Source organism: Natator depressus, chromosome 7 (genome assembly GCF_965152275.1).
Source record: "Natator depressus isolate rNatDep1 chromosome 7, rNatDep2.hap1, whole genome shotgun sequence".
NCBI classification, from domain to species: Eukaryota; Metazoa; Chordata; order Testudines; family Cheloniidae; genus Natator; species Natator depressus.
Window position 1 is genome coordinate 2,109,907 of NC_134240.1, and position 25,924 is coordinate 2,135,830.

At 42.2% G+C, this 25,924-nt stretch overlaps 1 protein-coding gene and 1 long non-coding RNA gene across 2 annotated transcripts in view; one reads left to right on the top strand and one right to left on the bottom strand.

Annotated features, from left to right (window-relative positions):
- The first annotated feature begins 1,434 nt into the window (after window positions 1-1,434).
- Window positions 1,435-25,924, top strand: part of LOC141990351 (uncharacterized) — a 39,699-nt gene continuing 15,209 nt past the window's right edge. The window contains exons 1-2 of the long non-coding RNA XR_012640157.1: window positions 1,435-1,493; window positions 2,208-2,294. This is a non-coding gene — a long non-coding RNA (uncharacterized LOC141990351). The remainder of the gene's footprint in view (window positions 1,494-2,207; window positions 2,295-25,924) is intronic.
- CFAP20DC (CFAP20 domain containing) overlaps window positions 13,305-25,924 on the bottom strand; it is a 167,043-nt gene continuing 154,423 nt past the window's right edge. The window contains exons 15-16 of the mRNA XM_074957357.1: window positions 22,354-22,445; window positions 13,305-14,034 (exon numbers count right to left, since the gene is read on the bottom strand). Coding sequence (XP_074813458.1) covers window positions 13,922-14,034; window positions 22,354-22,445 — 205 coding nt within the window. The 3' untranslated portion in view covers window positions 13,305-13,921. The remainder of the gene's footprint in view (window positions 14,035-22,353; window positions 22,446-25,924) is intronic.

Below are 25,924 nucleotides of genomic sequence, written 5' to 3' on the forward strand. Positions count from 1 at the left end.
GGAGAAGTTATCCTTCCTTGCACAGTCTCTGTTGTCTCCCAGTCTCAATGATTAATCGGGGGCAAAGGTGGTAGGGGGGAAGCCTGGGCCCACCCTCTACTCCGGGCTTCAGCCCAGGACCCTAATAGTATCAGCTATGGTAGCTGACCTTTTAGAAACATGACATGTACAATTCCCTGGGCTACTTCCCCCACAGCAGCCCTCACTTCCTCAAGCTCCACTTCACCCTTACCTCAGGGCCTCCTTCCTTGTGCCTGATATGGTGTGTACTACTCAGCCTCTCCAACAGCGCAACTTCCTCCCACAGCTCCTGACATGCACCCCCACCTGACTGACTGGGAGGCTTTTAACTAGTTTCAGCCAGCCCCTGATTGGCTTCAGGTGTCCCAATCAACCTAGCCTTCTCCCTGCCTTCTGGAAAGTTCTAAATTGGCCCCAGGTGTCTTAATTGACTTGGAGCAGCTGCCATTTCATTTATCCTGGTACCAGGGATTTGTTTAGCCTGGAGCTAATATATCCATCTCCCACTACTTTTCTATAGCCATCTGGCCTTGCCCCGTCACATATCTCCCTCCTCTGCTCAACACCATAGAGTTGGGCAACTTGGGACGCCAGGCAGTATGCTCATGACAGACCATCAGCGTTGCCATGGTGGCATCCAGCCCTGTGCCGTATGTGGAACTGGAATGGTTGGAGGGATAAGAACCACCTGGTGACCCTTGCATTCTTTTCCTTATTCCGCTGCATCCACTGGAAGGGTGCATGGTCCATCACAAGAGTAAATCGCAGGCCTAAGAGGTAACAACACAGTGTCTCCATAAGTCATTACAGAATCTCATGGTATCGTCAGGTTTAGGCACTAGAACAATTGGACTGGACCACTGACTGTAAGATTCTTCAATAACCCCTAATTCTAACATTTTCTTTACTTCGGCCTTGATTTCTTCTCTTTTGGCTGCTGGGATTCACTAGGGTCTCAATGTTACCTTGGCTCCAGGGATCGTGCGGATATGGTGATAGGTCTCAGTCGTCCGCCCTGGTTTTGTAGAGAACACATCTCGGTTGCGATTAATCACGTCGGCTGCCTCAATCTTTTGGATTGGCGTCAAGTCGGATGATATCCTCACTTGCTCGTGTAAGTTATCCTCCTGGGGAAGGATCTCCTGCATAACTAAGCATACCTCTCGATCGTGCCAAGGTTTTAGAAGATTGATGTGGTAAATTTGCTCCGATTTCCCTGGAAATCAGAGGAATTGGTGGGTTAACACAGGTCAATTCCAATGACAGTCGAATAAGGAATAAGTCTGCTAGGGATCCTTAGAGTGGAACAAAAGGTCAGGCTCTTGTTTTTGTCAGCCGTGAACAGGTCCTAATGAAGGATGACCCCTTTCCTGGGAAATGACGTGAAACACAGACTCCTGGATTATCCACTCACGAGCTGATGAGAAATGCCTGCTCCAACGGTCCACCAGAGTGTTCTGCAAACCTGGAAGGTGAATCGCTGTGAGAGGTACTCGATGGTGGGGATGGCTGTGCCCCCCCTGCCATATAAAACATGGCAGTCATACTGTCAGTCAGAATTTGGATAGTCAGCTCTTGAATCTTGAATGCAGCTGTCACGCATGGTTTGGTATGTAGGGGTGGATTAAAGGGTTCTCCTCTGCACACCTTGTCGGGATCATTCTGCCAATGTAGTGATGAAAGCATGTCTTGGGTAGGGCTGGTTCTGGGGGCAGGCGAGCAGGGCGGTTGCCTGGGTGCCTACTTCCAGGAGACGCAATACCGCTCTAAGGTTTTTGGTGGTGTTTTTTGGTTTTGGCTCAGCCACATGGGGTATGGGTGCCGAAAATATTTTCAACCCTGGCTGGCAAAACAAACAAGGCCACTCCTGCTCTTGGGGAATCAGCACAGGGCCTTTCCATGTAGTGTCTGCTCAGTGCATGTCCTGATTTTAGCCAACCCCGCACACAGCGCAGGAGTAGTCTGGCATGCTGTGTGATGAATGTGCAGGAGGCCAGGTATCTGAGTAGACTTAGACAAGTCCTCAGTGTAATCTGTGGAGTTGTTTGTAGTTGAATAACAAGTTCATGGCTTCGAACCTGTTTTGGGGGCAGACCGGCTCTGGCTGTTGTAGAGTCTAATGCTGCCCCTGTGGATTTTATTTGCTGTGCTGGTATTAAAGGGGACTCTTCTCTGTTGATATTTAGGCTGAGCATCATGAAGAGTTGAAGAATCTGATGGGTGGAGGTTTCCACCTGTTGTGGAGACTTTCCTCAGATGAGCCAGTCATCCAGGTACATGTTATGCCTTGTCTTCTCAGATGAGCTGCTTCCTACCCTTTCTCCCTCGGCGAGGCTCCACAGTTCCCCCGGGGTCTCTGTGGTCCTCCAGTGGCCTAGTTCCTGCCGGCGCGGTCCCTTTTCCAGGTTCGTCAGGCAGCCTGGAGTCCGTCTGGAGCTTTGTGTGCAGTGCCTTGTAGTCGGGGCCTGTAGCAGCTCCCTGGAGAGAGCCTGCCATCTGCCTCCTCCCCCTTCAGCAGCCTGCCCAGACTGAGCTGGGCTGCTTCCTTTTATACTCCGCCTCCAGGCTGAGCATGCCCAGCAGAGTCGGAGGAGCAGGGTTTCCTCAACCTGTAAAGCACAGTTAACCCTTTGCAGGCTGGTGCAGGGTAGGTATACCCCATCACATATGGCTAAACATAAATGTATAATCTAGGAACAAAGAATGTCGGCTGTACTTTCAGGATGGGGGACTGTACCCTGGGAAGCAGCGACTCTGGAAAAGATTGAGGGATGGTGACAGACAATCAGCAGAACATGGGCTCTCAGTGCAACACTGTTGCTAAAATAGCTCATGGGATCCTGGGAGGCATCACCAGTGGATCCTGAGTAGGAGCCGAGAGGTTGTTTGACCCCTGGATTTGGCCCTGGTGTGACCGCTGCTGGAATCCCGTGTCCAGTTCTGGTGTCCACAGTTCATGAAGGATGTTGATAAACTGGAGAGGGTTGGTGCCTGATCTATTGATTATTAATTACATTGATCAACTAGAAATCCTAATTAATGCTCAGTGGGTTGGCAGGATCCTGCAATCAGACCCAGAAGGATTAGAGTTATTACAGTGATGAGGTCCCTGGTGTGCATGAAGGAGAGATTACACTTAGGAAAGGCATTCTGCCCGTAGAATAATTTCATTTAGCACAACTCGCAAAGCCACAAACGCTCCAACCCAGGAAAGAAGGTAGCGATAATATAAAATGAGCATCTGAGCGTTCATATATTCACACCATACGTTGCAGAAAAACCCAGAATGTTAGTCATCCTCCTTCTCCTCCTCCTCACCACCAGTGGTTGTCATCCTGACATCTCTCCAGGCATGCAGGTGGGGACACAGCTTTCATAATGTGTTACGCTAACACCAATATGCCTAATCCATATTCAGCAAGGGTTTCAGCCCGTCTTCCTTATTTGAATATCCACACCCCACTAATGTTGGGATGCCTTTCTCCCATAGGTTACTAGGCTTTTTACTTCAAGTTCATTAGTGTGGATGTCCATCAGTTGCCATAGCATTCTTGTGGTCAGACATCTGCTGATGTTACAACTTTAAAATATCTCAAGCTAGTATAAACTGACATCTTGGGGTTACCTGTCAGCAGTTTAGGCATACTTGTGGATTCCAGCATTCTATCTTGTGATATCTTATGATCTAAGTCACTCCTGGTTAGCTGTACGTATGGACTTTATGCCTTGATTAGTTTAGCTAAACTATTGTCTGACAGGCCTTCAGACCTATAGGCTCATTGGGTTACTGCCTTAACTTTGCCTTCCTCAGCAAATAGTTATACCTACAGGCTACAGGGTTCAGAGAAGAGCCATGAGAATGATTAAAGAACTAGAAAACATGACATATAATGATAGACTCCCGGAGCTCAATCTATGTAGTTTAACAAAGAGAAGGTTAAGGGGTGACTTGATCACAATCCATAAGTATCGACATGGGGAACAAATATTTAATAATGGGCTCTTTAATCTAGCAGAGAAAGGTCTAACACCATCCAATGCCTGGAAGTTGAGGCTAGACAAATCCAGACTGGAAATAAGGCAAAAAATGTGAACAGTCAGAGTAATTAATTTTTGGATCAACTTACCAAGGTGTTGCTGTGGAATCTCCATCACAGACAATTTTGAAATCAAGATTGGATGTTTTCCCAAAAGCTCTGCTCTACAAATTATTTTGGACAACACAGCCACAGGCACTTGTAAATCTCCACTCTGAGTTTGTTCCTCCTTCTAAGAAATTTTCTCTGATGGCCGAGGATCATGTGTTGTCCTCTGGAGCACCAGAGGTTTTTGCCCTTGCATAGAGGAGGAGGTGCAAAGACTCTGATCTCAAGTGCATGGGCCACATGCACACCAAGAGTGGAGTGTGTATATATATATATATATATATATATGGACAAGCACTTGAAGAAGAAATCCCCAATCCCTTTAAAAGCTGGTTGATTGAAAGGAGGGTTGCCAACCTTACCAGTCTAAAACAAGCGCACATGTGACATGTACAAGCTATAGACACAGGGTCCAAGGTCTTTGACTGATGAGTTTCATTCAAGCCTTGCCAACCGCAGATAGCATCTACCAAACTAGCTGATTCTTGCAACTTCACAGCTCAACTAGAAAGCACTGATGAGGCATTATTAAAATTGATTGCATTTCAAAACTTCTTTATTCTCAGGGATCAGTTGTTGGGCTGCCTGCAGATAGCCTGAAAATCTTATGCCCATCACAGTTTTTACGTGTTTGGAAGCACACCCTAGTGTGAATTTTGCAATTCTCATGAATCACAAATCAAAACATTGTACATAACTGCTAGAAGCAAATCTATGTGCTTCCTTAAGTCTTGCCACTTTCAGCATAAATGCTGACTTTGATAAACTGGCTGAAGAAAAGAATAATAACATGCTCCACCTTAGTAATGCTTTAGTTTGAGGCTCTTAGAATGATGAAGAAGAAGAATGGCAGTAACAGAAGCTACGCCTTGTTTTGGTCTGTACACGGTGCTGGAGTTCACATGATGATGGTAATGCAGCCCATAAGATGTCAAACAGACAATGCTGCTCATTAAGACAAAAAGGACAAACATCCCAACATAATGCTATTGGAGTGCATTCCTCACATGCAAAATACATGTCATAGTGACAGGAAGGCACAAACAATGTGCCAACATCGCCCTCTGAAGCAGCAAGAGACTTATATGCAGTTCCTCCCTCCACTGGCCCGCCTGTACTTTCTTTAGGCTCTATATTGTTGCCAGAAGCATAGTATCTGAGCATCTAGCTGCTGAGCTGTACCAGAAGCTCCTCATTCACTTTTCCTGCTACTCAGTGAGCTTAACTGCAATTTTAGGTGGATGGCAATGTTAATTTTTGACAGGCCGTGTGTGCAAAAAATGTCTTCTGTGCAAGTTTTTGACAGGCTTTGTGCGCAAAAAATGTCTTCTGTGCAAATTGTTGTGCGTGCGGCGTTTCGCCATGTGCGCGGGGTTTAGGATCTGTGTGCGCGCGCACACGCGCACAGCTTAAGGGAACAGTGGTGGATGGAGAAAAGATTCAGTTTAAAATAAATTCCTGTGCAATCTTCGATGAAAACCCTGAATGCTGGGTCTCCATGTGCTTTTCTGTAGGACCGGTGTTGAAGCCCTAGGAGAGGGACAGTGAAGTGAATTCTAGCACACCCCCAAGTTACAACAATTTCTGACAAGCATTTTAAACAAGTGGCTTTTCTCTCCCCATGTTCATGAAAATATTTTGGTCAATACCAATTTAAGATTTACTCATCTTTGATTAAATGTGGGACTTTTTCCAATTCTAAATACTATAGGGAGTTCCTGATGGTGTTTAACACATTTACCATATGGAGAACAAATGCTTTCCACTATTTTCTCCTCATTGCTGATAAGCAGTAACCTGATCCAAAGAGCACTGAGAAAAAGTATTCTGTGTTGTAATTGAAATCGAAGTGTACATTATTTTTATTACAAATATTTACACTGTCAAATGATAAACAAACGAAATAGTATTTTTCAATTTACCTCACACAAGTACTGAAGTACAATCTCTGTCATGAAAATGCAACTTAAAAATGTCGATTTTTTTGTTATATAACTGCACTCAAAAACAAAACTATGTAAAACTTCAGAGCCCACAAGTCCACTCAGTCCTACTTAGAATCATAGAATAACAGAGTTGGAAGGGACCTCTCGAGGCCATCTAGTCCAACCCCCTGCCCAGGGCAGGACCAATCCCAACTAAATCATCCCAGCCAGGGCTTTGTCAAGCCTGACCTTAAAAACTTCTAAGGAAGGGGATTCCACCACCTCCCTAGGTAATGCATTCCAGTGTTTCACCACCCTCCTAGTGAAAAAGTTTTTCCTAATATCCAACCTAAATCCCCCCCACTGCAACTTGAGACCATTACTCCTTGTCCTGTCATCTGCTATCACTGAGAATAGTTTAGATCCATCCTCTTTGGAACCTCCCCCCCTTCAGGTAGTTGAAGGCTGCTATCAAATCCCCCCTCAATCTTCTCTTCCGTAGACTAAACAATCCCAATTCCCTCAGCCTCTCCTCGTACATCATGTGTTCCAGACCCCTAATCATTTTTGTTGCCCTTTGCTGGACTCTCTCCAATTTCTCCACATCCTTCTTGTAGTGTGGGGCCCAAAACTGGACACAGTACTCCAGAGGAGGCCTCACCAGTGTCGAATAGAGGGGAACGATCACGTCCCTCGATCTGCTGGCAATGCCCCTACTTATACACCCCAAAATGCCATTGGCCTTCTTGGCAACAAGGGCACGCTGTTGACTCATATCCAGCTTCTCGTCCACTGTCACCCGTAGGTCCTTCTCTGCAGAACTGCTGCCTAGCCATTCGGTCCCTAGTCTGTAGCAGTGCATTGGATTCTTCCGTCCTAAGTGCAGGACTCTGCACTTGTCCTTGTTGAACCTCATCAGATTTCTTTTGGCCCAATCCTCCAATTTGTCTAGGTCCCTCTGTATCCTATCCCTACCCTCCAGCGTATCTACCACTCCTCCCAGTTTAGTGTCATCCGCAAACTTGCTGAGGGTGCAATCCACACCATCCTCCAGATCATTAATGAAGATATTGAACAAAACCGGCCCGAGGACCGACCCTTGGGGCACTCTGCTAGATACCAGCTGCCAACTAGACATGGAGCCATTGATCACTACCCGTTGAGCCCGACAATCTAGCCAACTTTCTACCCACCTTATAGTGCATTCATCCAGCCCATACTTCTTTAACTCGCTGACAAGAATACTGTGGGAGACCGTGTCAAAAGCTTTGCTAAAGTCGAGGAATAACACATTCACTACTTCTCATTCTGCCAGTCACTAAGACAAACAAGTTTGTTTACATTTACAAGAGATAATGCTGCCCTCTTCTTATTTACAATGTCACCAGAAAGTGAGAACAGGCATTTGCATGGCATTTTTGTAGCCGGCATTGCAAGGTATTTATGTGCCAGATATGCTAACCATTCATATGCCCCTTTATGCTTCAGCCAACGTTCCAGAGGACATGCTTCCATGCTGATGATGCTAGTTAAAAAAATAATGCGTAAATTAAATTTGTGCCTGAACTCCTTGGGGGAGAAGTGTATGTCCCCTGCTCTGCATTCTGCCTTATATTTCATTTTATAGCAGTCTCGGATGATGACCCAGCACATGTTGTTCATTTTAAGAACACTTTCACTGCAGATTTGACAAAACGCAAAGAAGGTACCAATGTGAGATTTCTAAAGATAGCTACAGCACTTGACCCAAGATTTAAGAAACTGAAGTGCCTTCCAAAATCTGAGAGGGATGAGGTGTGGAGCATGCTTTCAGAAGAGCAACACTTAAAAGAGCAACACTTTGATACAGAACCTGAACCACCAAAAAAGAAAATCAGCCTTCTGCTGGTGGCATCTGACTCAGACAATGAAAATGAACATGCATCGGTCCGCACTGCTTTGGATTATTATCAAGCAGAACCCGTCATCAGCATGAACACGTCCCCTGGAATGGTGGTTGAAGGATGAAGGGACATAGGAATCTTTAGCACATCTGGCACGTAAATATCTTGCGATGCCGGCTACAATAGTGCCATGCGAACGCCTGTTCCCACTTTCAGGTGACACTGTAAACAAGAAGCGGGCAGCATTATCTCCTGCAAACGTAAACAAACTTGTTTGTCTGAGCGATTGGCTGACCAAGAGGTAGGACTGAGTGGACTTGGCAGGCTTTAAAATTTTACATTGTTTTATTTTTGAATGAAGTTTTATTTGTACATAATTCTACATTTGTAAGTTCAACTTTCATGATAAAGAGATTGCACTACAGTACTTGTATGAAGTGAAGTGAAAAATACTATCTTTTTTGGTTTTGTACAGTGTATTTGTAATCAAAAATAAATATAAAGTGAGCACTGTACATTTTGTATTCTGTGTTGTAATTGGAATCAATATATTTGAAAATGTAGAAAACATCCAAAAATATTTAAATAAATGGTATTCTATTATTAACAGTGTGATTAGTCGCATGATTAATCATGATTCATTTTTTTAATTGCGCGATTAATCACAATTAATTTTTTTAAACGTTTGACAGCCCTAGTCTTCCCCGAATTTGGTCTGCTGCCATTTGGGGCTGAGATCATACTGCTTCAAGGATGATACCAGTGCACCGGAAGGTGTTCTTACAGCAGACTGCTGCCATTCGCTCCAGACCATGCCATCCCGAGTTTTTACATGAAAGTCCGTGTTCTGTTTCCGCTGCGAGGGGGTTGAGAGTCGGCATTTAGTCGAGTGGCTAGGTGTTGCACGAAACCAAATGTCAAGACACAAAGGCAGCTGCAAAGGAGGAACAATGTTGTCAGCCGCATTTGCTATAAGTCATTTTTTACTTCAGTCTCCCCTGGGAATCTGGGATTGTTGGATATCGGCAAAGACACGTCTTCTTTCTGGTACAACTTGAATTAATTACCCTGGTAACACTTTATTTACCTTTTGTTTTTACCAGTGATTTGAATTTTATATACAAATGAACTAAGTTTGGTTACCAGATTTGAATTCAATAGTTTGATTCTTTCCACTCTCCCCAAACCTGTGGGTGGTGAGGGCGGTGCACCCTTGAAATACGTGGGTGTGTTTTTATTTTTGATGGAGAGTCCCTGGCAAGGAAACATCTATTCTCCCAGAGCCTTAGCAGTGGCAGAACAGTTTTGTTAACCTTTTAAAGGAATCGCTGTCTCCCACTTTGAGAGAGATCCACTACCTCCTACCTTTGGTGTAAGAGAGAGCGGTCCCACAAAATCAATTCAGAGGGCTTAATTGGTCCCCTGATGTTCTTCAAAGGGAACACTTACATTGAGAGTTTTAACCGCAAAGTTGGTTTTACAATATTTTATTTTCCTTGTATAGGACTTTAAATTAGGGATTTAGTCCTTTTGCATTCCCTTAATCAAAGAAATTCAGTGGGAGTGACAGGTTGGCTCACAAACATGTGAGAGTCTATCTACATCACGCCCCTATGATCCCCTTTTGGAGAATAAATTAGCTTTATTATTTGGACGTACACAGGGTCCATTTGACCTTTTACTCTGAGAACATAAAGGGGCTTCCTACGGCAAGAGGCTAAAACACTACCACAACACAACACAACAGTGGGATGTGTAAGAGGTGAACCATTTGAGCAGGCAAACCCTCAAATACCAGACGGACAAACATTTATCAGGGCATTAGATACCCAAACAGAACCCTAAAAGAATACAATTCACATATGAATTGACAATACACCACAACATTCCATTCCAGTACATTATGCTTAGCCGAATCAACCTATAATCCAAAAGACCAGGTTAATCCCAATCTCAACATCAAGTTAACGCTGAGGTCTGGTACAGTCTAATCCCGAGCTCAGGCCCAGTGTTAGCATTACTATTATGTGACGAACCCTGACGTAGACAGTTGCAACACTCACATGAAGGAAAAGCCTTCCATATTTACAAGGTTTTTTTAACAGTATTAACAAATTTGGAAACACTCCAACCCAACAAGGCTAGATAGAAATAATACAGAATGAGCATATGAGCCTTTATATACTCACACCATCCCTTGCATAAAGACCTCAAAGTCATCCTCGTCATCCTCACCACCACCAGTGGTCACTGTCTTGGCATCTTCCAAGGCACACAGGTCAGGATAAAATGTTTATAATGTGTTATGCTGACACCACTATGCCTAATGCATATTCAATAGGGGTTTCAGTCCCTTTTCCTTATTTGAACTTCCACACCCACTAATGTTGGGATGCCCTTCTTCCATACGTTACTAGGCCTTTTACCTCAAGTTTATTAGCATGCACGTCCATTAGTTGCCATGGCATTCTTGCGATCAGACATCTGCTGATGTTCCAACTTGAAAATATCTCAAGCTGGTATAAACTGACACTGTGAGGTTACCTGTCAGCAGTTTAGTCAGTCCAGCATTCTATCTTGTGATATCTTACAATTAAAGCTACGATTCTGTCACAGAGGTCATGGTTTCCATGACTTTCCAGAATCACTCCCAGGACAGGGCTGGAGCAGCGGCTGGCAGAATAGCTGAGCAGCAGCCAGCCCAGGGCCAGCAGAACAGCTGACTGGCGGCCAGCCCCGGGGCCACTGGAACAGCAGTCCCCAACCTGCAGGAGCAGCAGCTGGGATTGGGTCAGCCCCTGCCGCAGGAGCAGTAGTGGGGGGGCTGGAACAGCTGCAAGCCCCGACAGTGCTCTCTTTGTCCCACCCCTCACCCGGGTATTTTTAGTACAAGTCAGGGACAGGTCACAGGCTTCCATGGTTTTTTGTTTATTGCCCGTGACCTGTCCCTGAGTTGTACTAAAAATACCCATGACAAAATCTTAGCCTTACTTATGATCCAGGTTTACTCCTCATTAGCTGCTTATGCTTTTTGGGCCCTATGCCTTGATCAGTTTAGCTAAACTACTGTCTGACAGCCCTGGAGGCTTGGTATGCTCATTGGGTTCCTGCCTTAAATTATACCTGTGCCTTCCTTGGCAAACACCTACACCTACAGGCTACAGCCCTGAAGATGGGGGTAACATGGCAAGAACCCTTAGAAGAAAGGATGACTCACCGTGAGTATGGCCTTACTAGATAACTTCCTGGACCATTAGAGATACTCAGGGATCTAAGGATGGAGCTCTCAATGCCCCCTGTAAGTAGAAGGCCTTCAGATACTTCTCCCGGTTTTCCATACTCTCTATATCCATCCAGCAATAATTTTAGACTACACTGTCACACAGCACCTGCTGAGTGCAGCTGTTACAACACTCCTCGCTGGGGAGTGACTCTCACCAAGATACATGGAACATAGAACATACGTTGGTCCATTGCAGATTCTGAGTCTTGCACGATGGACACTTCTTACAGCTAGCCACTTTGTCACAGTAAGCCATGGTTCAAAACCAGCAGTGAACCAGGCCTGATTCACAAGGCAGCCTTGGCAGCAGCAGGTCACTCCTCTGAGACCTGGAGACCGGAGGCAATACAAGGAACAGAAATGATCTGGTTTCAAAAACCACCAGAGAAGAGAGTAGACCAACATAACCCCCCATAATTATCCTGAGATGAACAATGTGTTTCTAAGAACAATTGCCAGAAATACAGTGGACACTACAGAGAGAGACTCAGAATGCCCTGAGCTAAGTGGTGCTGGAAGGAGGGAGGTTGGGTCTGTATAACCTTGTATAGCCTATTTCAGAGTAGCAGCCGTGTTAGTCTGTATTCGCAAAAAGAAAAGGAGGACTTGTGGCACCTTAGAGACTAACCAATTTATTTGAGCATAAGCTTTCATGAGCTACAGCTACAGCTCACGAAAGCTTATCCTCAAATAAATTTGTTAGTCTCTAGGGTGCCACAAGTCCTCCTTTTCTTCTTGTATAGCCTAGAATCTGCAAGGAAGTGACTATCCCATAAGTGAGGATCAGCCAAGGCAATTCTCAAAGGTCAGAAACATAATTCCAATGCACATTTAAATTGAATATAGGAGTCACAAAAAAAGGGTCTAAAACTGGTTGGCAGAAATATGTTGACACAGGGTAAGTGAATTACATCAGTACAGTATCTGTCTTCCTGCAGATTCTGTTGGCACGCTCACTTGAATCAATTTGTGATGGTACGCTTAAGCCTGCCAAGGAAGCCAACTACATGATCTGATCTTATGCCAAGCTCCTATTAACAACTGCATTTTCTATTGATGCCAGGATGTTCATTAACTGGGATCCATAATTACAAATAATTTAGAGACATACCATTTTCAATCACTTGCCAGTTGTAACCTAAACCTGACCTTAGAATGTTTTATTCTTAGCAAAAATTCACAGAGTAATCATCTTGCAAATGACTGCTATAGCATAGATATAATCAAGCAGAGGGTCAGAACACTAGAAATGTCTGTAGATCCCTTGGGAAATGCCCTGGGAGTAAAGCATTCGCAATCAGGATTGGGGGGCGCCTTGTGCTCGGTGCTGTTCAAATTCAGACACATAGACAGGGCATCCAGCTCTGAAAGCTTATAGCCTAATTAAAGGCAAGGTGAAACAAGTGAGCAACACACAACAGGAGGGAAGATGCAGGAAGAAAGCAAAATACATGGCTACATAAGCTAGAAAGTGCAAAATGTGGGTAAATCCAAATCAGTAACTTTTTAATGGATTCGAAAGCCAGCAGGGACCATTGTGATTATGTGGCCTGAGCGCCTGTGTAACACAGGCCAGAGAACTTCCCCAGAGTAATTACAGAGCAAAAAATACAATTTGGTTTAATCAGATACCATCTTTTGCTGGGAGGTGTAACACAGCAGCTGTACGTGCGCCCAGAGTGCATCTCCACATCTGAGTGCTACACACAGCTTCCTCCCTAGTAACCCACTTCTATCCATAGCTCTACTTATCGAATGGTGGAACCCCACCCCCACCTGTTGGAAGAGGGAATCTGTGAAGTGAGATTAATCACTTTGGGATCATGGAGTTTTCCAGTCAGATAGCAAATCTCTATTTTGGTTTGGATTCACAGCTTGACCATGCACATACTGGGTCAGCTTTGAACAGCATTGCATTGTACCACTTGAGAGTTTGGATTTTGTACCTCTGTGCCAAACTGTCGATAGAGGGGATTGTGACAAAACCCAAGAAATGTTCACACAATCCAAAAATACGAAATGAAGAGGCTTTAAATCTGCTAGCAGCAATCCAGTGTATTACAGTAACCTTATAAGGATTATAAGCGGATAAGATTTCTCAAAAGCAGCTCCTATAATGCCATTTAATCAGGACAGAGACTTTCCCGGAGAGGAAGGAAAATGATGTTCTTTCTAGTGAATAAGAGAGAGAGAGCCCATAAAGCACATGCCTTTGAACATCACACTCCATTTCTTCGAGTACAAAGTTAAGGTATCATAGAATCTATTTAAACAAACATCTGATAAGCCAGAAATGAAAAGATACATTTTCTTTCTATGAAGCCATAATTTACATATTAACACTGAAAAACCTTTGGATTCCACCTAATTTGTTCATACACAGAATCTTTCAATATTTAATATAAAACAAACTAGTATCACAGACAACTGTCAAAGCCACGAGAGTTTGTGCGCTGTGATGTTCTACTGTATTATAACAATACAAAACTACAAAAATAAGATGTTACATTATCTGTAAAATATATTCACTTGCTTGCAAAATGACTTACGGATTCAAATTTTTAAATTATGCAATAAAATGTTACATTCTAGTTCATACTTTCCAGAGAAATAGATGTTAATTCTGTTCTGATGGAGAGCAATATTCTCTGAACCATGAACTAGCTAAGCCAATTCATAGTATTTTCCAGTTTCTGGATCAAAGTAACAGTTTAGACATGGATCATACAAAAGAGTCAGAACTTCCTCATCCTCCTCAGCACTGAAGTCATCTTCACCTGTGTGAATGGAGAAAAATAAGAGTAAAATTACCCTGCTAGTCACTCTTGAAACACAGGAAAAGCACCCTTCTATCACAGATGACAATCTGGCAGAGTGCCTCTTTAGGAGGGTGTAATCTCTTGGCTTTTGTGCAGAATACTAAAATTGTTACCTTTGAGGTTAACATTTATTCATGTTTTCATTCATGTTTCTAAAGGTTTATATTTAGTTGAGGTAAAATTATAATGCAAAGTTTGCCTAAGAACTGAAAGCACAGACAGTTTGCTGGAATAGCAGATTTAAAAGTTGGTCTAAAAATCTATCTATTAATAAGGGGTCAAAGTACTCCTACCGGAGATCTTTCTCACAGAATTGCTCAAATAATTGTATATTAGTATGCACCAAAAAATACAGTGAATCAGCTCTTAATCTGTGAAAATGTAACCGCATTAACCATTAAAATGTTCTAGATGAAAGAATCAGATAATCCAACATAAAGCAAAAGGTCTTGTTTTAGAGACTTTATCCTTGCTATGCTTGTCTCACACAATTTACCTTTAAGCTTGCTAACTTATTATTTAATTTGATCAGTTTTCTGTTGTTGAAAGTTATAAATGTATTAAATATAAGTAAGTATGTACAATATGTTTCATTAATTGGCTTTAAACAGGTGGGTGGAGAAATTCTGTGTCAAAACTAATCTAACAAATTTATTACGTCAGTAGTGCTGTAATAGGTAAAATCAAGTTGGCATTTCTTTGACTATAAACTCCTTGTGTATTGGATCATGCTTCAAGCTGGTAAACAAACTTACCTAAAATGTTATTGGTTTGGTAAATAGAGATGGTGTTATTCTGATAAACCTTTTTTACATATAGAGCAGCAGAAATAATAATTTAGATCCTGCTCCAAATGCAGTTTGCTATCCCTAAACCAAAAATGGGTTCATTTAAAAAATGTATAAAATTTGTAAGTAATTAGTCCTTACGTATAGTGAGGCAGTGCACCATTTTGAAAAAAAACCACAGCAAATCAACTATGAAACATTCAAGAAATGTAACTGAAAATTAATTTTCACGCATGCACTGCAATGACTGCATTTCCTACTGTCTTGACATCATACTGGTCATTACATCATGACATTATAGGTTCATTATAGTTTTGTTATAACAGTAAAAAGACGTCAGCGCAAGTCTCTGGAAACCAAAGTTACAATGCAAAATCAAAAGTTTGGTGATCATGTGGGCCAAATTCTGATGTCAGTTACTCCGTATAGATACACAGTAGATGGAATCCACTGATCCATCCTCCGTTGCCCATTCCCAACTTCTGGCAAACAGAGGCTAGGGCCACGTCAGAGTTTTTTCATCCCAGGTGTTGCATCCCTGCCCATCCTGGCTCATAGCCACTGATGGACCTATCCTCCATGAACTTTTGCTATGGGCTTCAGTGGGGCCAGATTTTCACCCAGTAACTCTACTAGAGAGCATGGTTAGATGACACGCAAGAAAATTTAGCAATGCTTCATTTCACTAAAAGGAATAATGTCAATTCAGTTTCGACTAACACTAAAGAAGTTTGTTACTGCTAAAACAAGCAAATACGCACCCTTACTACAACTTCCCTGTTCCTAGACTTTACAGCATGTTAGAAATTTTGTAGAAAAACTTACATTTTGCAAGATAACGCCATTAGTGATTTTTTTTCCAGGTAGCAGAACAACCAATAAGAATTGGGTCTACCTCAGTTCCAACAACTACTGAAATGCACGATACAGAGGAATTCAAGTACATTTTTATAATATTTCTACTGCTTTCCGGCAATACAATATTTCTATTTCTTAAATGTCAGTTTGTACATGCATCCGATGAAGTGGGTATTCTCCCACAAAAGCTTATGCTCCAATACGTCTGTTAGTCTACAAGGTGCCACAGGACTCTTTGCCGCTTTTACAGATCCAGACTAACACGGCTACCCCTCTGATAGTTTGTACATTAACCCTGATGTACAAGATTGTAATGCAGGAGTCAGATTTTCTAGCCCATCATCCATTACAGGCGAAGGGCGTATGAAACCTCTCAGCACCAAAGAGTTAATAGGATGCAGTCAGCTAATAAATCAGCATAAATCTAATATTTTGGGCATTATGTTAACTCCAAGAATGTTTTTAGGATATGGAAATCAATTCTTAGCCCCAAGCAGAAGTACACTGATAGCGCTAAAGATGGATATGTACTATAAACGTTTCATATAGTAAAGTTCTTTTCTCAGTTCTGTCTTTTATAAAAGCTAAATGTAAGTTATGATATATAAGTTTTTGATAGGAAATAATTGACAGTTGAATGCAATCTGTATCTAGCACTTCATCCTAAACGTTTACCTCTTGCTCAGAACAGTAATGCAAATCAGGTGGTTTGTACGCGCCGCTACCTCATCGGAAGTAATAGCCTGTTATGCTCACATCACTGGTTTCACCACACTCAGCGTCTATTTACAGCTGGGATTGCACAACGATATATGGGTTATATTATCAGGTGGCCAAAAAATAGGCTGGTGTGATAGATGCGCACAGAAATACAGGGTACTTGCCTGTCCAGTAATTAGAGTTCTTTGAGATGTTTGTCCTTGTGGGTGCTCCCCATCAGGATGTGGGTGTACCAGGGCACACTTGATGAGAGATTTTTCGGCAGCAGTGTCTGTGGGTCTGCGTCTGCACCTGCACCCCATACAGCCTTGTACAAGGGCATATAGGAAGGAGTGGTCTTGCCGTCGCTCCACTTCCTTCTCAGCTACAAAGCCCAACAGCAGGACTCCGCATCAGAGGGAAAGAGGGCAGGTGGAGCAGCACCCCTAGAGACAAAACATCTGGAAGAACTCCAGTTACTGTACAGGTAAGCAATCTCTCCCTCTTCAACACTGAATTTCGTCTCCCATTTTGTTGCCCAGTCTCCCAGTTTTGCGAGATCCCTTTGTAACTCTTTGCAGTTTGCTTTGGACTTAACTATCTTGAGGGCCACAATAGCGGAACAGGCATATTTGAGGACTTGTCAGTTCCTGCATCTCTGAAGGCAGATGAGGGCTGCAGCAGGACGGAGACCTCCGGTTGTCTCGGACTCCCCTGCCACCAGGTCCAGGCTCCTTCCTGTCAAGTTTCGTGAGGTTGTTGCCTGCACACTGGCTCCCACACGTTAAAAGATGTCATGCATAGGCCTCTGCCAAGGGTGTTAACATCTCTCACTATCGAAGTCCTGTGGTGATAGATGAGTGGTGGTGGGAACAGGAGCAATGAGCTCTGGGAGTCCCTAGTCACAAATCTGCATGCAGGTGGCAGCCGTGTGTTGGTCGTCTTGCGCTTAGACTTGTGAGACAGAAGTGCAATTTTGGCAGCTGCCACCATGACTGAGCAGTCCTTTTCAGGATCCCATCTGCTCATCCTGAACAGGGAAGGGGCTAGAAAAGGTGCCCTGAACATAGGTTGTCTCAATGCCCTCCTGGCTGGATGGCTGTGTCCAGCCGGATTACTCTACCTACGCTCAGAACATCCAAAGCAAAATAATGAAGTTCACCACTTGGAATGTTCGCACTCTCATGGATTCCCCAAACAGTGACGGTCCTGAAAGAAGAACTGCCATAACAGCTAGAGAACTTGAAAGATCTGACATTGATATTGCTGCCGTAAATGAAATCCATTGGGCAGATGAAGACCAACTGAAAGAAGATGGAGGTGGTTATACCTTCTTTTGGAAAGGAAAGACATCTGAAGAGAGGCATATTCATGGGGTTGGTTTTGCCATCAAAAACAAAATTGCTAACCAGCTTTTAGAACTCCCTATGGGTATTAACGAATGTCTCATGACTTTTCATCTTAAGCTTAGTAACAACCAGTATGCCAAGGTCATTAGTGCGTATACTCCCAAAGTGGACGATGACGGAGACAACAAAGAGCAGTTCTACTGTGCTCTTGATGAAGTTCTCACTGCCACAGCCAGGGAAGACAAGCTTATCCTCATAGGTGACCTCATGGGTGACACCCCAAACTCTGGAGAGACGCCATTGGGAAAAAAGGGCTGGGGGAAGTTAACTCTAATGGCATTCTTCTCCTCAGCAAATGTGTGCAACATGATTTTCCTATCACAAAACCATCTTTAGACAGAGGGACACATATAAGACCATTTGGAAACACCCATGTTCCGAACACTGGCATCTTCTTGACTATGTCATTGTCAGAGCCTGTGATCGTACTGATGTCCATATTACACAAGCCATGACAGGTTCAGATGACTGCTGGACAGACCATCGGTTAGTCAGATCAATCACGAACATACGGCTTGCACCATAACACAGTAAACAACTAAAAGACTAAAACTAAAAAATACGGAAGAGCTTTAACATCAAGGCATTTCAAAACCATGCTAGTCACGAGACCCTTCCGCAACGCCGCAGTGAGAGGCTCGCTGACCTACCTGACAACATCAATCACATCCAAACACATTGGGAGATTTTAGAGGTCCTGAGCTCCCCCATCTCCTACTGAAGGGAACAGGATCTCCAGCTGGTCAGCACCTCGGAAAACGAGGCTGAAAGGATGAAATGTTGCCTCAATTAAATCAGTGGGCGTTTTGCCACTGATTTTAATGGAGTCAAGCTCACTTTACATGTCTGAAGTCGGGCATCTAAAAACTGAGGTGCTCAGAGGCCATTTCTGAAAATTTGGCCTTAATTCTTATCTAAACTCAGAGGCATAAGATATTCATTATTTATATTACAGTAGTGCTGCCATGTTTATACAGTGACCATAGCCCAGAGCATGGGTATAAAGACATCCTCCTATTTTATACAACAGGGGTTTTCACTGTATTCCAGGTTTTAGTACCTGAAAATGGCTCACAATCTGGACATCACTATAGGCATACATGGGCCAAATTTTGACCTGGACTCTGTGGTGGTAACTCTACTGGACCCACTGTCAGATGTGCTGCACATTTAGCAGAATATCCTTAATGTTTTCTCCAATATTATCTTGGACAATAGGCAAGGTGCTCAGATCTGTATTTTAATTATATGCTCCAGAGTTAATTTATAAATGTTGCCAAGAGTTGCACCCTGAGCAACAAGACTGTTTAGCATGGTCCTTAGAGTTCTTTTATGAGAAGTTAAAGCAAGTAAATTGATGAAAAAAGAGGCGAGTTCCAAAGAGTTTATGTGTGAGTCATTTACTACCCATTTTTTCATATGAAAGATATCAAATAAAATGTAATGGACTCTAAATCATAAACATCAATGACCAAAGGAAAAAAAACTTTTAAAGATATCAAACAAATTGGCTCAAATTTTGCTCTCAATTACATCTCTGCAACCCTATTGACAATAAGTTTATTTCTTGTGACACCTGGATACATCTCTGGATATGCCAAAAGAAAAGGAGTACTTGTGGCACCTTAGAGACTAACCAATTTATTTGAGCATAAGCTTTCGTGAGCTACAGCTCACTCTGTCGGATGCATGCTGTTGCTCACGAAAGCTTATCCTCAAATAAATTGGTTAGTCTCTAAGGTGCCACAAGTACTCCTTTTTTTTTTGGCAAATACAGACTAACACGGCTGTTACTCTGATCTCTGGATATGTTTCTAAAGGAGCACATGCTTAAGAATGTAATTGTAAACTTTAAAGTGCAGTGGTTTTTATGGAATATTGTCCACTTAGGTATTTCCCTTGAGTTATGCGAAAAATAAAGAATATCTTCCAAATCTTTTATTAACATGAGCAAAATTATATTGACTTTTTTGTTTTAGGATACTGTTAAAGAAGTATATAAAAGATGACAAGGATATTTTGTATGGGTTATAAATAATTACAGGTGTTCATTATGGATATGATTTTATTATCTTTGGCACTTGAGTGTTCATGATTTCAGAGTCATAAGTTCTTGAAGTCTGGCAATTGCTATTTGTACAACTTCACAAGATAGATTAGAAAATTAACTATTAAACTAACATTTTGTTTAAAATAAAGATAGGAGGGCAGAGGTTGTTGGTATGAACGTTCTGATCCCATTCACCAAGCAGTTCAGGAATTTAAGGGTATGTAGTAGCATGCAGTTCTTCTGTGAACCTGAGTTAAAGCTGTTATAGGTTTATAACAGAATAGGAAATTTTTGTATAATGTCTTTCATACAAAGTACTGCAAACACCCAGTTATCACTTACAGGTCAAATTTTGTCTCGTGTTTGCATCTGTAAGGGGTTTGTCCACTCAAGATGGCTACAAGTACATTTAAACACTACCGACACACATAAAATATTTTATCATTAAAGCAAGTGAATTTATGAGGATTTCACAAATTACCTTGGTCAGAGATTCTAGTGAGAATAATAAGGAAAAAACAACAAATTAGCAAATATGCTTTGGTGTCACTTTCTAAACTAAATCTTTCAATTTTCAACCTTATGGAAAGGTTTTCAATTTTCAACCTTATGACCTCCTGAGGTCCCTTCCAACCCTGATATTCTATGATTCTATGAAATTCTAGGGTTACTGCAGCAAGTTTTGGATTCCATAATACTGACATCAAGAATCATCTGAGGCCCCTATCAGAAATATATGTCTAACTTGCTTTTAACTCAAGGATTACTGTCCCATTCTCTTTGGTTTATTTAAGCCACTTAACATAACATATTATTCGATTCTTCAAAGCAAGGTCCCCTCTTGACAGCAGAGTTCTATTTTGCTGTCATAAGCAATTACAAATGTACACCTATGAAAAGATTCCCAATTTGAGGGGCATAATCAATTTTAGACAGTATATCACTGAGACATGTTCATCCCTTGGGCAGCCAAAATACACAGCTGAAATTTATGAGATCTCACACTGAATTCTCTGTACCTGGAGAAAAATATAAGAACCTATTCTATTCCGTAGGGTAGCAGAAAAGAAAAAAGGACCTTTGTAGAAAGAGAGGTATTTATTTTAACTCTACTGTTGTTCACTGTCCTGTTTCAGCACATGTTCTTTGTCATCCTCCAGCCAGGGTTGGATTTAGGGGTGCCAGGCTCGGGGGTGCTGTTTTTGTTGTTAGTGGCGAAAGGGAAAATAGAATGTTTGAAGTAACATGTTTCAGGTATTCTGTATGTGGATTCATTTTTCACTAACTTTCTAGAATGTTCTGGACCTTTGTAGAATCTCATGGAACCTTCCAGGCTTTCTGAGCACTACATTTTCCTCAAACCTCCTAGAATGTTGTCAGCCATGCCCTTGCGGGTATCTAAGGGGGGGGGGGGGGCATCGCTAGTCAGTCAGTGAGACATAAGAACGAAGTGAGAGCCCAGCTGCAATATTGTGAACCTTGTTTTATTGTGTAATTGTGAAAGTGTACTTGTGTTTTAAGATTTGAAGAGTGTAAGTAGCGACTAATAAAGGACATATTTAATGAGACGCCAGAGATATCTGTCAAACCCCTGTCTCTGCAGCAATATAAAAGAAATACCGGTACTTCTTTTGCTATACTTAACACGTAACGTTTGATGACTTTCTAAGACTGTGGAATACAGACTTTTGCTCTCCCTAATACTGTCCGTTTCCCCCCATAGAAAATAAAAGATGTCCCCGAAGAAGCCTTCAGGAGCTCAGTATAGGAAGCGAAAAGCTCAGTTGCAATCTAGTTTGCAGCACGGGGCAAATTTTACAGAGCCTATGACAGGGATAAAATATGCATGCAAATTGTGCGTCAAAGTCGTGAAATGGGCTACAAATGCAATAAAAATAAGGTATTCAAAAGTTTAACAAATGAGGGGGGGCACCAAAGGCGCTCCTCACCGGGAGCACCATTTGGTCTAGAACCAGACCTGCCTCCAGCGAAGAACCTTAACATATGGGTGCTGCTATCATGTTAGGTGATAATTGAACATTGTTTAACAGTGCTCAAGAGCCACACCAAGCTTTCATTTAGGACATGATCTGAACTCTTTACTCACATAAGCAATGCTTACTCAATGGAGCTATTCTTGTGTGTAGGGATTATTTGCATGACTAAAGGTTGCAGCCTCATGTTTACACATCCCCTCTATATGGACTCTCCATTCCTACCTCCTTCTACCCCAGCCCCCAGGAGCAACGTCCCCTTTCAAAATGAACAGTAAGAATCAGAGGACTTAAAGAGTCAGACCCAGAATTTAGCTCCATGGAAGTGCAACCAAATGACCACACTGACTTCCTTGCAGAAGTCAGCATTTAACAGACGTATAAGAACAATATTGAGCAATACTTCTCTGTTACAATTTGTAAATTATTACACATCCTTCACATATTCTCCTCACTGTCCCATCTTTATAAATTCCTACCTGGAATATTTAGACTTGCTGAAGCTTCAATATGCTTTGCTAGCTCTTGGCTTGGAAGAATTATGGGGGGGCTGAACACATTTAACCAGTCCCTGAAAAAGATGAATCCAAATGTCAGTCATTCTGAACAAAGTTGTTTTGTTCCTCCCTAAATCTCACAATTAAGTTAAAAACGTTTCATAAACATCTTAGGTGTGGTGAAACAAACTAAAGCTAGATTTCCGGATGTTATCAAATTATGTGCTTTTCCCATTTAATAAACTCAATAGCAGCAGTCTTCAAAAGTTTGAAAATTAAAGTGTACTTAGCAGCAAAACGAGTATCTCCTAGGTAGAAATCTCTAGACAGTTCTACAGTGAGCCCTAAAGCTCACAAAGTAATTTTCCTTCAAGTAAACACATTCATGAATTTTGACTATAACAGAAAATATCTGAAAAACAACAAAACCCACCTCTATTTTAAAATTACCCATTTTCTGTGCATTGCATTTTGATATACTGCTAACACCAATTACTAAACCAAAACTAATGAAATAAGCACAGTTAACCAGATATACAATGGAATTTCATAATCACAGACAAATACACATTAAAACACATTCATAACAACACATCTATAAAGACTTCTCATGGACTTTCTTGCTAATGGAGCATTTTCTAACAACATTTTATTTTGTTTCTCTAATTATAGCTGACAGAAAAATTCCTATATGGCAGCAAATTACAGGTTTCTATTAAACTGCAACACAGTTAGCTCATTATATGAATATACTTGCATAATCATATACATACACATATTTATACATGTATACACTTCTGGTCTGATTTTCAAAGGAACATTTGTTTTTATTTACTGCTTTATTTACTGTTTTATTTACTATTTATTTATATTATTTCCAGAATATATCCAACAAAAGTGATAGGGAAGAAGAATGTTCAGTGTAGTTTAAAAAAAAAAGGGGGGGGGGAATTAACAACATGTACCAGACCCCTATAAATGAGAAAATTATACAACAGTATCTTAAGTCTTATTACCCACAATCCATGATGGCAGAGGGAGAGAGAGAAGAAAGCGTAGTAGCACAACCACAGTAAGACCATATGCTCTTCTGGGCAGGGCCCATGTTTTTGTTATGTGTTGGTCCCATGCTTAACACAATAGGCTTGAAACGCCTCGGTGCTACTGCAGTACAAACAATAAAAACAACAATATGTACACATTCACTAGGATACCTTTTTGTATAACTACCACAGAGCTAAGAAATGCAGAGTAAATTAAGAACACATTTTACTCGCCAAATATATAGTTAGAAGACTATGGAGAAGGACCCCTCCCGGACCCAACTGCTGCAGTGGTGTTTTGCTTCAGTAAATAACAAAATTTGGTGGGCCTTTGATAATTAAGATTTGGTGGGCTTTCGGTAATTAAGAAGGGAGTCTGGGCCAGTTAATCCATGGATGGCTTATTTATCCCTTATTTAACTTGACCTGCTTTTTATGCCTTTGTTGCACTTTGTATTTTCTAAAGCTTTGTGAAATGACTTTCATGTTATCATGTGTTCACACAAAATCCAATTGTTCATATACTGCACTCCATTTGTTGCAGTTGAATGTGGTATGACAGAAAGCATCATATTTCAGGTAATGGAGAATAAAACAGACCTTTAGGGAAATGTGTGTTTTGGTTGCAGACTGAGCTGCAGACTTTTTCACCAACAGAATTTGGGCAGAAGTTGCCGCATCGGCATGCCCAGGTTACCAGGGCAGTTCTTTCACATTACACTCTGAATCAAACCGGCTCTTGCACACCACTAGGGGGCCATGTTTCAGTATGGAAAAATAGCTGCAAGTACATGGGCCCATCAGTTTCTACAGCAGGACTCTGGTATTTGTCAGAACTTCCACATAACCCATGAACTAGCCTTAAATGCGTTAAAAGCCTTAACAGTTGAACACGGAAGCCCGATGTGGACCTTGGTAAACAAACCTACCTTATTAGATTACGGCATGTCTCCAGATATAAACCTAGGTCCCTCCTGCTGGGCCACGCTGTGCTCAGTGCAAAACTGAAGGTGGCGGGGGAGAGAGGGAAGGGACAAAGGTGCCTTTAAAGGTGCCACCCTTATGTTTGCCTCATGCTGGGGCTGGCTTAGGACTGGGTGGGTTTCTGGCATTCGTCAGAGCACTTTCCGGGCTGCCGTAACTAATACCTTATTGGTCGTGGTTCCAACGGGCTGTTTCAGCAGCCAGACACAGGGATGTCCTGGGCATGTCCCTATGCCGTAGGCCAGGAGGACGAGGTGTAAGAGCTGCTAAGGTGGCTCTTAACCACTCAGTGATTCCTCTGGGCTAGGGGAATGCTCATGAAGCCAGCCAGATCTGCTGGCTTTTCACTACTTTCTGGCTGCCAGCTTGGGGCCCACGATCTGGCACATAATAAATATGTAAGATACTGGTGCTTACAGTGCTTTCTGCAAATCCATGCCGACCTGAGATAACACATACTCGGATTTATTTCTGAAAGAGAAACCTGGCAGAGCTCAGTTGGATACTGTGGCTGCTAAAATAGGCCTTTTGCTTTCCTTCTCTCAGTTGGTTCTTGTGCTGCTGGTGCATGTTATTGCTTCCACATCATCTGCTACTGGTCTGTACACACAATCTGGGGTGAATCTGGGGACACACACCTGCTCTTTTGCAGCCAAGATGAAAAAACCTAATTTTCCACCTCAGAAAACACAACTGCTGGGGCAGAAGTTAACCAAGTACAATAGAGGATTTAAAGAGATATATATTGAATTTTCCATAATTTTAATATGTACAAAATAAAATTTAAAATGTTCTTTTATACCATCCTTGTATTTGCACCTAGATGACCAACTTCACAACCAGTCCTAGCTACCACTCAGCCACTGGCAGTGAGGACCAGTCCACGCCGCGCACACAACAGTATACTTTCTCCAGACTGCTCATTACCATTTCTCTCTGCCACTCTCCACACACACATTCTCCAAAAACACCCTAAAGAGTATCCCGTTCCACCCAAGTGTCCAAAGCGTCACAGAATGCCAGTTAGGTAAGAGAGTGCACCAGAACGCACAGAGTCACAGGTAAAACCACTCCAGTTCCTGCAATTTGCATTTCTGGTATTATCTACCTTGAGTACAAGCTCTTGAGTTTTTGTGCCTCTGCTGGGACCAGGGTTTAATCATAATTAGCTGACATTATAGTTAATCTCAGATTTGACCCGGTTCATGCTGTGTGGTCAGTCATGATCAAGCATCGTGACAGCTAACTTGACTCTTCACAATCACATTCAAACACCATTACGTTTTGAGCGAAGACAAGCTCCAAGAGAAATTACAGGGGGAATTGAAAGAATATAAAAGGTAATGTTTTGCTGGAGCATGTGTCTTAATACCCTACACCAGCAAAAAACACCACACAATCTTTAAGGAAGAGTGGTGGGTCAGATCCAGAGAGAGAGAGAGAGGACTAGACTGTGTCTCATCTGAAGGACAGTACCTCCAGCAGGTGCCTATTAATACCATGCTGGTGCAATGGCCAATTTTTAA